This window comes from Leptosomus discolor, chromosome 1, assembly GCF_034619465.1.
Source record: "Leptosomus discolor isolate bLepDis1 chromosome 1, bLepDis1.hap2, whole genome shotgun sequence".
Taxonomy (NCBI): Eukaryota; Metazoa; Chordata; class Aves; order Leptosomiformes; family Leptosomidae; genus Leptosomus; species Leptosomus discolor.
In genome coordinates, this window is record NC_141391.1 from 154,721,293 (window position 1) to 154,740,103 (window position 18,811).

The window sequence follows — 18,811 nt, forward strand, 5'->3', positions numbered from 1 at the left end:
GGAAGAATAAGGAGGGGTGGGACCAGAAGAGTGAAACAGTTTAACTATCTTCCAACAGTAAGATAAGCAAACCAATTAAAAGGATTGTCATCCTGCAATTACCAGAGTGTCCTATATTACAGAGAGAGCTGAAGCTTTGTTGCACAATAAACACGCATGCTTGTAATTTAATATGAATAATGAGCCAGATGCACGAACAAGACTATTAAATTGTTATCACAAGCAGTTGTGTCCCTCATTGATTAATGACTCCGTGTGTCACCAAGGAAAGGAACTCCATTTTTAAGTGTGGATTGTCATCATCAATGTTGCCAAAGCAACTGCTGTCTGCTTTTGACTTCCCCTGAACGTGGCAATTAAACCATTACGTGACGAAACAAAACAGTGATTATGTGGAAAACTGAAGGCTGTTAAAGAGTAAGGGACTGGGGAAGCCAGATTTGTTTCCCAAGATAAATGCACCTGTGCAAGAACCATGTTCAAGGTCAGGCCACATTCTCAATATGAAATTTATCATGGTCCCCCACTCAGTTTCATATCGGATGCTAATCATAAAATCTGGAATAGTTTCATACACTAGTAGAAACCAAACAGAACCAACAGAAAGACATGAATAAAAAAAAAAAGTGTGAAAAACACTTATTTTACAGTAAATAAAAATTAACTTGAAGAGGCATAGTTAAGTAAGAAAACAGTTGAATTCTCTCTATATATTCTTTTTACAGAAAGAGTATCTATATAGAGAGAATATGTATGTACAATATGCAGAGATAGTTGAACGTACACTCCACATGACTCATCCAAAACATATGCTTGATCCTTTGGGGTTTTTTTGTTGGTGGTGGTTTGGTTTGGGGGGTGTGTGTGTTAATTTATAGAGAAGATTTATACAGAATGTTCTACCAAAAGCAGCTACAACCTGGCTTCTTCCAACTTACAAGCTTCCCGGAGTTTTTCCTTGTCATAATGTAGACCCTCATATTCTTGCAAATTAATCCTGTTCACTCTAATCCGCAGGCGATCTGGGATGGAATGAGGACTGCAAGAAAAGAAGAAAGCTTCTTAAATTAAGTGTTCCATGGAAGAGCAAAACCAAAACAGGGTATAAAGTGATTTTAATCTTCTCTGAAAGACAACAAAGAGCAAACCTCTTCAAAACTGGGCCAATTCCTCACAGGCCCATCACTGCATTTAAAATTATGACTACCCACTGCACAACATCAGCATTACACCTTAAATTATAAGCAAGATCAAGAATTCCATTTCCTTGCTGTATTGTCTGGAATTGCAAAGGTTTTTCTGAGTTCTCGAATCTTTATATAGCTACCCCTGCCCTCTGCAGTTTGCCTTTTTTTACATCCCTAGGGCCCTACCACAGCCTGGAGATCTGCCAAGCTGTGGTTCAAGACACAGATGCTTTCTTGGGAAGTCTCTCAGGCCAACCATTATTCTGCCCATGAGAACATCCACCCTCATTCCTGGAGCATCCTCATTCAGCATCTCTGTTCTGGGAAACAGGCAACAGAAATGTGGCTAAGAACCAGATTTCCAAAGTAGTGAGTCCAACACACAGAACCCAGGAGGACTTTCAAAACCAAGTAGCAGTACAGGAACCTCATTTCTAGAGATTTCTGCCAGATTTAGATACCTTAATTGTCTATATAATTTGAAACATTTAGTGGGTCCCTATCTATAAATTTAAGTGTCCATATATTGATAGAAAGTTGTCCTGAAAAGCTTTGTTTCGATTTCATGCTTGCTTCCACTTCACTGTAACCTACCATTTGATTTTAAGTTTAGCTGAATGCTACATAAATCAACTTGGCCACATTTGCATTTTCCACTTTTAAAGAAAGGTAGATAACCTGTGTACTATAATGCACATAGCAAATGTCTGTCCTGTAGGAACTGGACCCTGGGTCTGTTAAAAGTAGATTCTTCATTCTGTGCTTCCACCAAAAGACCATCTATCTTCTCTGTTTTAATCTAGATAGTAACAGAACCCTGTCAGTGGTTTTATTGCCTAATATACACATTGCCTTTTAAAAGTTAAAATATTGTGCACTGTCATAAACATACAGGTTTACTTCTTTCTCTGTCTCAATTTTAAAATATTTGACCTACAACATTTGCACTGCTAGTGCATGACAAGCTACATGTCACAAATGAAAACTTTTTTTTCTTTTTAAACAAGCAAGCAATTTTCTTTTTGGCTAGAAAATACATCAGACCTAACAAGACACATGGTTTGCAGTCATCTCTTGGTAAAGCCACTGGGATTACGATTAGTAATTATTTCAGTGTTAGCTTATTGCATGCTTTCTCTCTGTTGGTATAAAAAGCTCTGTCACATCTGGATAGATGAAAATCAAGTGCCAATTAAAAAAAGCTCTATTGGCACAAGTACTCTTTGCTTAAAAAGTGATAAAGGATAATGAATTGAAGGTGCCTCCAAAACTGAAATGTAGGATGGAGCTGCACTGAAGAAATTCACGTTCTGAACAGGAGTTTCTGTATTAGTGATGAAAATGAAGGTAAGATACACAAAGAATAGCTTAGAAAAAAATCATAAGTGCTTAATAGTGGCAGCAAGACTGACACACTCAGAAGCATGTAGGCTACCCAATATTTTCCCTGTGCTGACTGACAGGGACTATTGTGTCAAAGTGCCCCAAGATGCCAGCAAACTGCCCCTATTTAAGGTAACCTTTTGCAGTTTGATCAGACACTTGGAATGGTAACTTCCAGCACAGCTTCAGGAGGCAGTTTTCTAGCTCAGGTGCCATTATGTCATCCTACAGAACAGCACCCTCCACCTGCAGGCTCTACAGCTGGCTCAGCAACCCAGAGAAGATGAGTGCCTGCAAATCGAGGGGAAAGGTGCCTAGATGGAACAAGAACATAATTGCACTCAGTCTGAGTGGTTTTTTTGTTGTTCTTTTTAAAACAAGTTTAAATGTCACATCGCTGGCTGAGAAATTAACATAGTCTAAGGAACTATGTTCCCTTCAAATTCTATAAAACGCAAGTTTCAAAAATGAAAATCATAGGAGATTTTCCTTTTAGCCAAGAGAAGATAAGAAAATGTTTGTCAGAAAACACAGGAATTTATCTGCATAGTCTTTGTCTGAGGGAAGAAAAGAAATCATTCACTGCATGTAGTAGTGTTCATGAAAATGACAGACCGACAGCTCTGAAAAATGAAGTCTTTTATGCACTGGTACAATACGGGAAGAAACTATGCCGCCTTTCCCATAATGTTCTGCCACCGCACATTATGATGAAGGTAGCTCAGTCTTCCAGCTGATCAGTTCACAACCCGGGAATTGTTCATAGGTGTCAGGGAGGGACTTCTGGTGAATTACCTCAACTACTTTGAACTCAGCTGGGAGGAAAAGGGATGGGAAGACAGGAGAATTCAGCTACTTATTTCTGTTGTAACACTTAACCATGCTACAAAGAGCCATCTGTGCTAAATTAAGCCCAGTGTAAAACCAACCCCCAAAAACGTCTCAAACTGTTGCTTCTCCTGAAACCAGCACAAAATCCATACTGCTGTGTTGAAATCTTTGAGCAACTCAAGATGGAACTCTACAAAAAGTATGCTTTCCAATGTCTAGTTCAAAACAACCGCTTGACCAAAAGCTGATACTCCTGTGCAGAAATTACTCAGCCCAGCACAAGGGATGTTTGCCCTCCAAACCATAGCCTCCCCCTACTTGCTCCTTTCTTTTTCTTCCTTGCTACACCCTCATCTGTGTGTGATGCTCAGACCCTCCCTTCCACTCTGTGATCCTGTGCTGTGGTACCCAGTGCTGCTCTCCATAGTGACGGAAAACAGTTTAGTAAACCAACTTTGCATCTTCCCGAGGTAAACTGTATTTTTAGCCCCTAATAGAAGCTCATTGACTTCTTTTTCTCCTTGATTTGTCCCCTTAGATCTTCCATAGCAGATATCTGAGTGATACTTGCCTTTCAACCACCTACTGCATGCCATAGTCCAGCTCTCCCAGAAACCTACTGGTGTCCTTCACCATAAGAGATGAATTTGTTTATGTATTTTTGTAGCTCTGCACTGTCTGTGCAGAATTTACTACAGCTATGAGGTCTTTAATATTTCCCACTCACAATTTCACCACTACTCCTTCTACACACTGACCTTTCTCATGTTCCTTAGTGTATGGAAGGACAGGAGAGTGCCTGATACAGGCAACTGGAGACAAGATATGCTGTATTGTGGGAAATACTGGGGACAGGGCAGGTAACCTTCTCCCCAGTTTCCATGTATCCCTGTGAGTTTGGCTCAGTCATGCAATTGTTTCCACTTCCAGATGTTGAGGTGAAACAACTCCAGCAAGCCTGGGATCGCTAAAAAAATGGTTAATGAATTATTTTTCATCTGACCCAGAACAATCAGCATTGAATCAGAAGTGATTTTAAAGTTGCTGTTTCGAGCTTTCTGTTCAGTACTTACACATAACTATGGCGTTTGAATTTACAGAAATGATAACAATTTCTATGATATCTGATTTAGATAAAAGAGAAAGAGTATTAAAACAAAGAGAAGGAGCAATGTAACCAAGTTCACACATCTAGTCTTGGACAGCGGCAAGAATGCAACATGACTCTTCAGCCCAAAGTTCAATCCCTTATTCCCAATGCCATCTACCCACTCCTTCTCAAGGCTACCTTCTTTAGGGTAAAAGTTAGGTTTTCAATAACAGTGCAGTCATTTTTTGTGTTACTTTTTTCCCCTCCTAGAGTCCCATCAAGATTTTTTACTTGTAGTTGAAAATGGAATGCCTGAAGATATTTGGATGATTGTCTAAATAGTTGTAATATATTACAAATAATTCTAATAACTGTCTATATTATCTACAAAGATTTTTTTAAAGTTATCATCCAGACCCAAGACTTTTTAGTTCTCTGGGAAGACAATGCAAGAAAAATCAGCAGAACTGTCTTCCTTTTATAGTTCTTTGCTCGTAACAACTCATTTGGCATAAAAATACTAGGAAACCTGTGTAAAAGCAGCTATGATAGGGCTTTTTTCTTCTCAGTTTCTAAGCACTATTTCAAGGGTGGACTTCCATGGCAACCACTATCAACCAACTAGTGGTAGACTTAGGTTCTACCACACAAGTGGCCTCATTTCAAAATACGTCATTGCAATGAATAATCCAGATATATCATGAAAGGGGGAGAGGAAAGAAACACAGGGAAAAGAACAACTTCTCCAAGTGTATGTTTGGAGCCTTTATGTCAGGGCGAAGGGATGGTCATGTTGACCCTATATTCAGTGCTCAAAAAGGCCTTTCAAAAAGGGTAGGGGGTGAGGATGTTAAACATCATGCCAACATCTGCCAGTCCTTGGTTAATTGCCATTTGTCTCACTGCAACCTTCCTGTGAGGACAGGATAGTGTTTGGATGACAAGGAGAGGGAAAGACAACACTGACTTCCGTAGCTATGCTGACTCACTACCTAATACCACTTAAGAAAGAAAAACATGGACCTTCTTTTTACAAATGTTATTTCCTGGCTTGAAGTCATTGGCAACCTATTGCATCTGTAACATCAGCTTCTTGAGTCAAATTAGTCTTTCACCTGAAAAGAAGTGAGCAAACCCTTTTTATTTGCTTGGAACTGAAGGAAGAAAAAAGATCTGAGATCAACAGCAAATCTAAAATATTTTTCTTGCTCCAGGAGCCACACACACTCTCCAAAAACACCTTTTAACTAGAAAATATCTAAGAAGAGACTTCCTATGCTTTGTAAAAAGTATAGAGTTTTTTGGTACATCAGTAAACCATATATCTCTGAATTTGCTTCTGTGGGGAAAAAAAAAAAAAAGCACACCACATTAAATGTAATGTATTATCTGAGGAGAAATAGTTCCTTTCCAGATCAACTCTGGGAGGGTAATCAGCTGGCAAGTGTCAGAGTTTCCTGTTCTCCTTTTTATAAAGACAGGGTACTACTATTACATAGGCAATCTGTCTGTGTGTTAAAACATACAACTGGAGAACTTGGCCTTTTGTTGATTTGAAAAGTTTAGCTATCTTAGTCATAAAAATGTAACCTTGGAAACAGCAGCTTTCTATAGAAAATAAACTATTATCAGAAATAGGAATTCTAAGAGGTCCTTCCTACAGGGCAGAGATTTTACATAATTAGGTAAGTCTGGTCACAGGTAATATATTAATAACTCAAATACATGTAAATATGCATATACATACACACTTATAAATATATGTGTGTGTGTATATATATATACACACACACATAAACTCCCATCTATTCAGTGACGGAAGTTCAATGGTTTTGCTCATGAATTATTTGCAAACACTGTCAGAATACAGTTGTTGGCTGACATTATGTTATGTCTCACTAAATTTTATTACTTATTCAATATAGCTTTGGCTCTAAAATTCACTATGTGAATATTCATTCCTTGTGCTATCGGATTGGCAATTGACACCGGGGGATATTGTCCTCATCATCCAACTAATTAACTTGTTCACTCAGAGAACTCATGAGCTCCACACAGAGCTCTATTTAATGCAGCTGAGAAAAATGCTTCCACTATCAATACTTCTGTAATCTTCACAGATGCTGTATAATAATCCATATTATTATATGAAGTGCATAGTTTCTCATTCGGACAAACTCAGGGTATTCAGAAACCACAAAGATTAAGTACATAAGCAAGTCCATGTAAAAGTTAATAATAAGGTGATGAATGTCACTGAAAGCAAACATTAGTACAGTATTAATAGAAATAGATGTTTCTAAACCTGTATAAAACAACTTGCTCAACTGTAAGGAGAAGAAGAAAAGCTTTCCAGATAGAGCAGGCAATTTATAAATAAATTTGGGAAGATTGCTGTACTGCAATTCAATCTGAAATATTTAAATTTCTTACACCTATTATTCTTCAAAATGGTGTATTACATAGTCAATGAAAAGTAATTTAAAGTACAGATGAATGAATTCCATTACCTCCTAAAGAATCTAATTAAGAACCTCATTCCCCAAACACACCAATCCACAGATTTACATCCTAAAGGTCATATGCCCATGGGACCACAAATACAGATTTAGGTCAAGTGAAACATTCTGTTCATTCATGTTGATTAGCTATAATGCTTTCATTTAAACATAAACCTAAATATCAGTCTTCTCAAATCAGGAGCATAGACAGGCTATCTATGAATAGAATTCAAATTTATCTGATGAACTTTTGATTAACATGGGCCAGAAGTGCACATTTGGGGCATTATTAAATAACAATCCAAATGAGCCTTGTAGAAATGCTGCGCATATTATTTAGTTGGAACAAATTATGAAAGATTCTACAGAGATGTTATGAGGTCCAAAATTATTCCACTCACATCAAAAAAATATGTAATTTCAGTAACAGACAATTATTTTCTTTCCTTTTTTAGCTACAAAATGGCTGAACAGTAGAAGGAAATTGCATTGCCTTCTATCAGACAAATAGGATTTGACTTTTCCACAAGAATACAGAAGATCACCTAGATATTGAATAATTCCTATTGTAAGGAAAAGCGCATGCTTTCTGGAAAATCTTAAAACTTGTAGACATTCAATAACGTAAATAGCTAATTTAAGTTTTCTGGCTTTTAAGTCTACTCTTCTGTGAGAAGATATCCATGCCATGGTACACCAGGTTACAAATCAGAACCACTCTTTTTACAGGGATAGGCCTTAGAAAGTTACATCATGCTAGATAAACTGTTTATAAGGTGAAGTCGTTTTTAACACCACCTACACCCCTGCTGGAAATTGCTTATCAAAGAAAAGGTTTGCATTTGTTTCCCTCCTATGCCAGAACTGTAGCATTTGGGGGATTCTAGAAATGTTGCCATCATCATCATCCCCACCACCCCCGGTCCAAAAAAAAAAACAACCCCAAGCCCAAACCAACCAAAACCTAAAACCACAGAGCTTTGACAGGAAAAAATGAGAAGGGCTTATTTTTTAAAATCCCTTTCAACCCACCACTTGTGGTTCAAAACTACAGAAGCAAAGCCACATGTGCCTATTCTGAGGCTACTCGCAGATCCTGATCTACTTCCATTCACCAAGAAAACACACTCAGCTTTTGATGAAGCTGTGACTTCCTCCTCTCACCCCTATTAATCATCCAGTAACAGGCAAGAGGATGCCAGCTAACTTGCTTGGAGCACAGCTGGTTTTCCTAAGAAACATGCTCCTGCCTCCTCTCCAGAAAAGAAAACAGGCAGAGCAAGCTTGGGTCCTGCCCAAGCTTGGCACTCCTGCACAGCAATCTGATAACACTTCTGCTGTGCCACCAGGTTGATTCAGCTGGAAAGGCAGACTAAAATTACACATGCCCTAATCCCTATATCAATTATTTATGAACCCTGTGAACCTTTTCTTATGCTTTGTGTCTGCACAGAAAAAGGAAATAATAATAAACAGTCCAATAACTCTACAGAATCCAGTGAAAAATGTCTGGTAGATCTTCCAGAACACAGCCCACACCAGCCTACACATACACAGACTTTAATACAATTCAGAAAACAGAAAAGGAAATCTTCTACTGCACCTCCCTTGCAAAAAATAAACTTTAGAAAAATTCACACTCCTCTGGGGCATGTTTGCAGTGACAGATTAATGAATTATCTGTCTCCTAGAGAAGAAAAAAACATGCAAAATTAATTAATTGTTCCAATTTTTATAAGAATTGGGAAAATGAAAGCAGCAGTCAGAGGAGAAAAAGAAATTTACCTTACATTTAAGACAACATTGGCAGAGCTCAGAAACGATACATTAAAAATAAGTATGTTTTTGACAGCATTTATCTACTTAAAACGTAAGAACTGCCACAATAGAGCAGAATCATCCAGCCTCTTCTGATGCACAAATTTCAGTGCTTCATAAAAGTCCACTGCTATTTTAAGACAAAGCTCTTGCTGGGCTCTGTATCTAAAAAAATATGCTGAAAAATGTAAGCTCCACCACAAATTTTTTTTCTTCCATTTGATAAGTGTTATCCCAGATAAACCAGGTTAACCCAACTGTACTAAACCCTTTTGCACTTTCTTACCTCACACTTACATCAGCAAGTGCTTGAGCATTTTGCTGTATAAAGGCTAGACCCACACATACACTTAAACATGTGCAAAGTGCCAGGTAGAATCCTGGTTTCGTTTTCCTTCTCATTCCCCATGCTAGCTGTAGTTCTCTTACACTTTAAAGTTCCAAGCATGACGGAGTCTCCCACAGTAATGATCCCACTAAACAGAAGCACACATGCTAAACAGGAAAAACTGTCAAAGAAAAGATAAGACTTGATTCCCTATAATTCAGGTAATGAAGAAAAGGGAGAAGATATACATAAGTATTTTCATCCTTAACTATGCATTTGGAGAATAGCTCACTCTCCAACACTTTCTCCCGTATGCGTTGTCTTCTACTGTTCTTTATTAGACTCTTCTCCTACAGACAACACCCATTCTCGTATACACATATATATATATACCCATATATATAACAGCCATATTGACTTCTTCAAATACACTGCAGACAAAACTAACACTAGGGGCAATGTAGGCCCACTGTTGAATGAGGTGGGGGCCCTGGTGACAGAGGATACAAAGAAGGCAGAGTTACGGAATGTCTTCTTTGCCTCTGTCTATACCGCTGGAAACTGTTCTCAGGAGTCCCAGATCCCTGAGGCCCCAGAGGAAGTTGGGATAAAGGAGGAGTTGGCTTTCGTTGATGAGGACTGAGTTAGGGATCAGTTAAGCAAGCTGGACATACATAAATCCATGGGTCCTGATGGGATGCACCCGTGGGTGCTGAGGGAGCTGGCAGAAGTCATTGCTAGACCACTCTCCATCATCTTTGGTAAGTTGTGGGGAACAGGTGAGGGCCTGAGGACTGGAGGAAAGCAAATGTCTCTCCAGTTTTCAAAAAGGGCAAGAAGGAGGACCCAGGTACCTACAGACCAGTCAGCCTCATCTCCGTCCCTAGAAAAGTGATGGAACAACTTATCTTCGGTGCTGTCTGTAGGCATAACAAGGATAAGAGGGTCATTAGGAGCAGTCAACATGGCTTCAACAAGGGGAAGTCATGTTTGACCAACCTGATTTGGAGTCCCTCAGCGGTCAGTACTGGGATCAGTACTAGTCAAAACATTCATTAGTGACCTGGACAAGGGAACAGAGTGCACTGTCAGCAAGTTCGCTGATGACACAAAACTAGGAGGAGTGGCTGACACACCAGAAGGCTGGGCTGCCGTTCAGAGAGACCCGGACAGGCTGGAGAGCTGTGCGGGGAGAAATTCAGTGAAATACAACAAGGACAAGTGTAGAGTCTTGTATCTGGGAAAGAACAACCCCATGTACCAGTATAGGTTGGGGACTGACCCTTTAGAGAGTAGCGTAGGGGAAAGGGCGTCCTGGTGGACAGCAGGATGACCATGAGCCAGCCATGTGCCCTCGTGGCCAGGAAGGCCAATGGCATCCTGGGGTGTATCAGAAGGGGCGTGGTCAGTATGTCGAGAGAGGTTCTCCTCCCCCTCTACTCTGCCCTGGTGAGACCATGTCTGGAATATTGTGTCCAGTTCTGGGCCCCTCAGTCCAAGAAGGACAGGGAAGTGCTTGAAAGAGTCCAGCAAGAGCCACAGAGAGGATTAAGGGGGTGGAACATCTCCCTTATGATGAAAGGCTGAGGGAGCTGGGTCTTTTTAGCTTGGAGAAGAGGAGACTGAGGGGTGACCTCATTAATGTTTATAAATACGTAAAGGGTGAGTGTCAGGAGGATGGAGCCGGGCTCTTCTCAGTAATGTCCAATGATAGGGCAAGGGGCAATGGGTGCAAGCCGGAGCATAGGAGGTTCCACATTAACATAAGGAAAAACTTTTTCACTGTGAGGGTGGCAGAGCACTGGAACAGGCTGCCCAGAGAGGTTGTGGAGTCTCCTTCTCTGGAGACATTCAAAACCCACCTGGACACGTTCCTGTGTGACCTACTCTGGGTGGTTCCTGCTGTGGCAGGGGGGTTGGACTAGATGATCTTTCAAGGTCCCTTCCAACTGCTAACATTCAGTGGTTCTGTGATATTCAACCCAAGAAAGCAAATTTGGATCTCGTAAAGAAAAAAATTGTTTCCTATTACTCCTTTGCTATTCACACAGAATTTATATGCATACTCTGCTGCAATCATTAATCCGTAAACTCTCTAAGAGTACTAAGTATTTACCAATGAAGTGATACTGTATTTTCATTATGCAGATTTTTAAATTAAAATAAAATAATCGCAGCATACCCACAGCACCTATTCCACCTGTAAAAGGATGGTAGAAGCTATGCAAGTCAGTTATGTTTTATTTTTCAAATGGTAATTTATTTTCAGAACTACTTTGCATCAACCACACAACGCAAATGTACTCTCACACGTGCATCCTTCTCATCTCTGAACATCCAGATGGAAAATGCAAGTCTTTACCTTCCTTCTGAAAGAGCCTCAATTAATAATACATCACTTGTACTTACTTATGCACCTTGTATAAACATTTGAAATGGATCACACTACAGTTCTACCGTCTCTGCTGTCTATGCCTAATAATTTTGGCTGCCCCAAACTCCCATGCATATCTTGCTGCAGAAAACCTGAAATTTATGTAAGACAAGCTGTATCCATCACCAGGTCTCAGCAGAATCTGCCCTGCTGTTCAGCACTAACTGGAACTCAGGCTCTTTCTATATTGTTCAACATAAAAAAGGAACATCTGAATCTCAAAGCCATCATAATCCGAATCAAATTTCCCTAATACCTCATGGGTTCTTATTTTAATTTGCCAGGCACATTAATTGGCAACCACAGTGCAGCAGCATGTTTAATCTATTTTTACAGATTTTAAGATACAAACCATCTTTGACTTACAAATTAGTTTGGGGCTCATGAGTCTCTCTCTCCCTGCCTTATCCTGACAGCTGATATCAAATGGGACATTCAAATGAAATGTATCAAAACTTGGAGGTCATTTTCCAAGGGATATCCCTCAACTTGGAAACAATACCCATTCTCCCAGGCCCCCAGCTTAATGTTCTGTGTAAGCAATAAAGCTTATCTCAACTCATTTCTAGAGGCTTGCTTAGCTACTGAATCAGTGAGACAAGTTGTTTTTATGACTTTCTGTTCCTCAGCATAGCACAGCAAACATGATCCAGGGATAAAGCACACTGAATTGGAAACCTTTCCCTGTTTACAAAGTAACAAGAGGAACTTACAGCTTTCTGAAGTTTCACAGAATCACAGAATGGTTGAGGTTGGAAAAGAGCTCTGGAGGTCATCTGTTGCAACCCCCTACTCAAGCAGGGCCACCTAGAAGAGGCTGCCTAGGATCATGTCCAGGCAGCTTTTGAATATCTCTAAGGATGGAGATTCCACAGCCTCTCTTGGGCAACCTGTGCCAGTGCTCAGTCATCCTTACAGTAAAACCATTTTTCCTGATGTTCAGAGAGAACCTTCTGTGTTTCAGTTTGTGCCCATTGCCTCTTGTTCTGCCACTGGGCACCACTGAAAAGAGCCTGGCTCGCTCTTCTTTATGCCCTTCCTTGAGATACCTATAGAAATTGATGAAATCCAACTTGAGCCTTCTCTTCTCCAGACTAAACAGTCCCAGCTCTCAGCCTTTCCTCACAGAAATGATTCACCTTATTCATCTTTATCACCCTTCACTGGACTCTTTCCAGTAGCTCCATGTCTCTCATACTGGGGAGCCCAGAACTGGACCTGGTACTCCAGCTGTAGCCTCACCAGTGCTTACTAAAGTGTAAGGATCACCTCCCTTGATCTGCTGACAACACTCCTAATGCAACCCAGGACACCATTAGCCTTCTTTGCCACAAGTGCTCATCGCTGGCTCACAATCAACCAGGTGTCTACCAGGACCCCCAGGTCCTCTGCTGCAAAGCTGAAATTTGCTCTTATTCAATCAGTTTTCCCAAATAACTCTTGGTTTATTGAACATTTATGCGCCACCTATTGCATGTGCTCAGTCTTTAGAAAAAGTGTTGGTGGGTTTTCTTTAAGCGTGTATCATTGACTCTCTTCTACGATATAATAAGAATCATTCTTGGAATCAAGTTTCTGCTCTGAATACCTGGGTTTATAACTCTGAAATTTGTTATTTTCCAACATGTATTTCAAATTCATTTCTTTGACAGTCCTAACCTGTTTGAAAAGATGCCCATCATAAAGGTGGCAAAGCAAGACGACAAAACGGATGCCAACACAAAACAAAACATGTCTTTTTTGACTGAATAGTCAAAAAGCATTTGTGAAGACAAACTATACTGCTTGAGTTGACATTATATTAAGCTGGGTTTTCATCTGGGTTTGGAGGAGTGGGGTTGGTTGGGATGCTTAGGGGGTGGTTAGGTTTTTTGTTTGTTTTATTATTATTCAAGATCCCTATGTATTTTTAAAAATGTGGTGAATTTGCCCTTAAAAACACTTGTACCATTGTATGTTGGTATCTTCTAATTCAGCTACTCTCTAGCAAGTTAGTACGGTGGGGTTACTGACAATCAAGATATTGCCAAGATGGGGGGAGGTGTCTCCATCGTCAATGCAGCTGCAGCCAACATCACACCACTCTTCTAGGGGACTAGTTTCCTGGTTTGATCAGCTCTATCTGGAGATAGGGCTTATGGTCGAGTTTGTCCACAGTATGTTTTTGATTAAAATCAAATGATGGAAGGCTCTCATCTCAACTGTTTCCAGGGATGGTACCTGGCACTTAACTTCAGATCTGCCTGTTGCTATGGATTTATCTGGCAAGCTGGATTCTTGGCTGAACCTGGTCACCATCACCAGACATGCTCTGCGCTCTGCTCACCTTACTCTGGTACTGTAGAACTGCACCTTTGCTGGTGAGGCCACTGCCCTGTGCATGCCATGCTGTCACCTGACCTCCTGCTTCCCATTTGTCACTGGATTTTACTGCCCCATCTCCTGGTTAAATGACACATAGGGTAACAGCAAAAAACTATGGAGCTTTGAAAAATAGAAAAAAGCCAGATACTCACATGGTGAAGGAATCGGGGGGAGCCGAGACTCTCCTCAGGTCAGCAGACTGCACTTTATGGATACTATAACCAGCAGGAAATGAGTGGCCAGGAGAAAGGCAGCACACAGTGTGGACAGACAAGGAAAAACGCAGGGGGTGGGGAAGAAAGAGAGAGAGAGAGAGTGGAGAAGAAAGAAAGAGAGAGACATACAACATTTAAACAGAAACAAAAGGAATGTTGTCACATAAAAGTTGAATGAAGTGACATGCAGAGCTCCAAGTTCACACTAGGAAGCCAAGAGCAACAGAAGACATGCACATGGAGAAAAATCACTGCTACATGGCACACAGGAGCTTTCCAAAGACATGAGTGAGGAGGACCAATGACAAGCTAGGCACAAAGCTATACAAAGAGGACAAGGAGCCCCAGGATTTGTTCCACAGGCACTGAAAAATTTCAAGGCAACAGACTTTGGAAGCAGGTCCAAAAATGCAAACAAACGTCAAAGCCAAGATCTGAATGGATGGAATTGTCTCCAAAGGTTGGCCAACTTCAGTTAACGTTCAAGGAAAAAAAAAAAATACCCTTACTGGAGATTTTGTATCCACAATGACAAATTGCTGTCTCCATTCTTCTTTCATGTACCTTAGGGAAACATGCATTTTATATATAGTGACTCCCAAGACTGACTCTCTTTTAGTGTTAATACTCAAACAGTCCCTCTGTTTCTTTTGAGTGGATGGAATATGTTTTATCTACAAGCTCTTCCCTTTTCTTTCTGCTCCATTATGCATTGTTCCTTAACCCAAACTAAAAGATAGTGAAAGCAAAATATCATCTTTTGAGGTTCAGAAAGTGGTCATTGACTGAAACTTACTGAGCAGCATACTAAACTGTAGTTTGTAACCAGAAAAATCACTCTTGGAAAAATTGAACCACCGCTTCTCTTATTACACATACATTTTGCTTATAGCTCGTAAGAACCACATTCTTGGCTTAATTACAGAAAGCCAAGCTACACATTGTCTCTTTCACAAGTTACCATAATCAATAGCAGAAAATAGGAATGAGAACTTAGCCAGCAAATCTTTTAAGGGAAGGAGAAGATAATTCACAAGAACAAAATTCACTCTTTTGCAGAAAAACTGAGTCTGCTGATCTGGCTGCAGCAAAAATTTGCTTTTGCTGGTACAAACAGAAGAGATATATGAAAGGAGAAAACCACATTTTTTTCCCCACAACCCCACTATCTGCCTTGTTTCAATCCATAACCAAGCATGAACAGCATCACATTATCCTGTGTATTCTTTGTACCTAAAAAGCTGCTTCTGGCTTGAAAGACTTTATTGGATTATTACTTATCTTCATTGTAGAGCAATGCATTGTAGGATGAGGAAGAAATGCCTGCCTTTTACATTTGGACAGCCTCTGTTAGAAACAAATTAGAAGCACTGTAACTGTATTCACCAAGTAACAACTTTCCTCCACTATGCTTCAACTCAAGATTTTAGTTATCAGAAGAGTACAAACTTAAGGTGACCATAAACAGGACATCTTCACCTACTCAAAAGTACTCATATAATGATTATGTCACATCAAAACAGCTTAACTTTCCAAAAGGAAATATTAAAAAAAAAAAAAAAATGAATGCTTGATGAACAGTAAGAAGAGAGAACACTAGTTGCAGCAACTAGTTAATGAATAATATGGGATAATTAATATACTGAGAAATTTTGTTTGTAGGCAATTCAGAAGTGAAATATTAAATAATTCAATAAAATATTAATTGCCAGTAATTTGCCCAGTTATGACAAAATGCAGCACATTATATTTACTTGTTCTCTAACAGCTTGGACAAAGGTTTTCATGCTGCTGCTGTCAACAGGGAAGGGAGGGTCCTTCAGTTCAAGTAGCCCCACAGAAACACTAGATTTTTGTTCCTTAATTTAATTCCATGGCCAACCATATTTTTTTCATTTATTAAAAGACTAGAAAACACTAGGAACTTCTACATTGACAGAAGTGCTGCTGAATTTTCCCCACACCTTGAAAAAGGCAAATTTTTCCGTAACAGATAAAGCAAGGACTCTCAACATATAGGGAGTTTCTACCTTGAAGGTCTGTGTAGAACCACATGAGGCAGTGCAATTAGAACCACATGAGTGCAACCAGAAGGTGCTGGAAGCACAACAGTGGGAAAATGGAGGGGAAAAAACAGGTCAAAAAAAACGTCAGATCCCTTTGTCTCATATAGAAGTGTGCTCTCAGAGCGTCTACAGGTTTTGAAAGAAAACAGTTGCAACCAGGAAAGTGAGCAACTCTTACAGCCAGAGGAGAACCATGTTTCTAAAGCCCTCTCACTCCCACATGAGAGAAGCATAAAATCTCTGTTCTTCTCACTCAGCTACATTACATATGGTTTCTTCAATTTTAAAATACTATTATTGCCTGGAAACCCAGGTGCATCCATAAGGCAAACAACAAAGTCGCTATCCTCTCTAAACCCCCTCTCCTTAAAACTTTCAGAAAAATGAAGAACAGGATAAAAAAACAAACAAACAAACAAACAGAAACACAGTGTAAGACTTCTTCAAATTAAGTCTTTTTCTACTTATGACAGTGGACTAGCTGAAACTCCAAAGAGCATTTCTACTGCTCTCCTTATCTAGCAATATCATCAAAGCTGACAATAATAGCAACTCTGCATTACTGTGATGCAAGATAAATTTTTAATCACTTCCCTGGCAAGGAGCTCAAGAACAGCTGTCTAACAATTAGGAATAGCTCCAGACCCACTTACTTATCTCACACATCTAACATTCAGATGACAGTCATAAGAGAACAATCTATCATGTTCAATCAAATATAAGGCTTTCTGGGAGATTTCAATGGAATAGGGAGATATATTCCAGATAGCAAGTTAAGAAATGTAGATAAACATTTAATTGAAAATTTTCTCTCTTGTGAAATACTGCAAATCAGCATCATATTGAAAGAGCTTCTAACAATACCAAAACGCTTCCCAGAGTTTAACCTTTAACATGCCACTTTAACATGTAATTTACTTTTATCATGCCAGGAGATTCCATTCCTCTATGTAATCCCTCTCCAACACTTGAGAGCAAAGTACATACACACATAGAGGTTTTTATATATATATATAAAAATATATATTTGTAGATATAAATATATACACACACCATTTTTGATATGTGAAGATGAGAATAGAGTTCCTGACAGATCATTTGTATTTTCCCCAAAACACAGGTCTGCAGACAAATACCTCAGCCAAATCAAAGGACTCCAACAGCAACATAGTCTACCATAGCACATTTGAATCAAGCTAAACCAAAAGAATATCCTCTTGACAACTGGTATATACTATGAATCTGTATTTCTCTACCACAGGTTAAATTCAGATCTCAAAATCCAAACCCAACCATGATAATTAGACTGAAACACCAGGAGTTTTGTTTGGTTTGGGGTTTTTTTGGTTTTGTTTTGTTTTGTTTTGGGGTTTTTTTGTGTGGTTTTTTTGTTTGTTTTTTGTTTTTTTGGTTTTTTACATTTGCATTAGTCTCCCTTAGTGCAGAAAAAGATGCCTCAAGATTGCTCTCTGCATGATTCCAGCTTTCGCAAATGATTGAGTAATTGTGGCTGGACAAAATCGGGCATCGGTGCCCACAGGCAAGCATCTGCTATTCCTCACTGCTCAAGAGAGAGAAGTATACCTTATGTATTTTCCAGGCAAATAGGAATTGCACATTATAGATACAGGCTTCTACTGAAACTTAAAGCATTTTAGTCTCAGTACAAGAACACAGAGCACTAAATTGAACAGGAAGATGTTGAAAGTAACCAGGGAGGCTTTGATTACATGAACAGATTGACAACCAGTGGATGACAAGAAGCTCTAAAGGGTTGGAGTCAAAGTTTGAAGTGAAGCAATATCTTCCACTAGATGATACAGTTGAAAGACACAGACAATCTTCAAGATACCTGAAGAGAAAAGGTGTGCCTGAGAGCTTGTCTAGTTTTGCCAGTTATATAAGTTAATCTAATGAAAGATATTACACCTCTTCATAAACCTTGCCTCACCATTACAGCTGCAACAGCAAAATCCCCCACCTCCTATGAAAAATTAAAACCTCAGTGCATGGATGTTTGAATGAAATGTGGATCCTTGGTAACTTCAGGCCTTCAGCTCAGCATCTTCGTATAAGGGTCAGACTGTTTTGCTTCACTTTGAGAATACTTGATGAAAAATAGCAAAGGCATTTACTATGTTGCTCATTTTAGCATCAGTAAAGACCTATATAAAAGGTACAATAATCAGCTCTATAAAGTAATCTAAATCATTTTATTGTATGGCTATTTTCACAGGAGGAAATTTTGAGTATCTAGGGGGTTTCCATTAAAATAACTCTGCAGTGCTTACAAATAAGGTTTAATCATGAAAAGGAATGTTAGTCCTGTCTGGTTTTTTCTTCACATGTTCCTGGTTTCCAGTTATCTTAGCTGTTCTCTATTCATCTTTACAATACTCATTTCTCATTTGGGTTTTCATACTATAAAGTGCAAACAGCCCTTTCTGGAATTTCAGGTCCTTCTCCATAAACAGTGCTAGGCAGCATGCTCCCACAACAGAGACTACAAGATATCCTGAGTAATTCTTGGTTGTGGCAATTTGTTACAGGGTCTCCAATGGAGCTTAAAAAGCAGATCAATAAAGTTGAGAAAA

The 18,811-nt window shown here is 39.4% G+C and overlaps 1 protein-coding gene across 4 annotated transcripts in view; it reads right to left on the reverse strand.

Moving 5' to 3' along the window:
• DGKI (diacylglycerol kinase iota) overlaps positions 1–18,811 on the reverse strand; it is a 215,022-nt gene that overhangs the window by 71,649 nt on the left and 124,562 nt on the right. For 3 of the 4 annotated variants that reach the window (XM_086467794.1, XM_086467820.1, XM_086467801.1), the window contains one exon: positions 939–1,039. In XM_086467794.1, the coding sequence (XP_086323920.1) occupies positions 939–1,039 (101 nt within the window). Of the gene's footprint in view, positions 1–938; positions 1,040–14,088; positions 14,152–18,811 lie in introns of all 4 variants that reach the window. The other variant, XM_086467811.1, reaches the window with a different exon arrangement.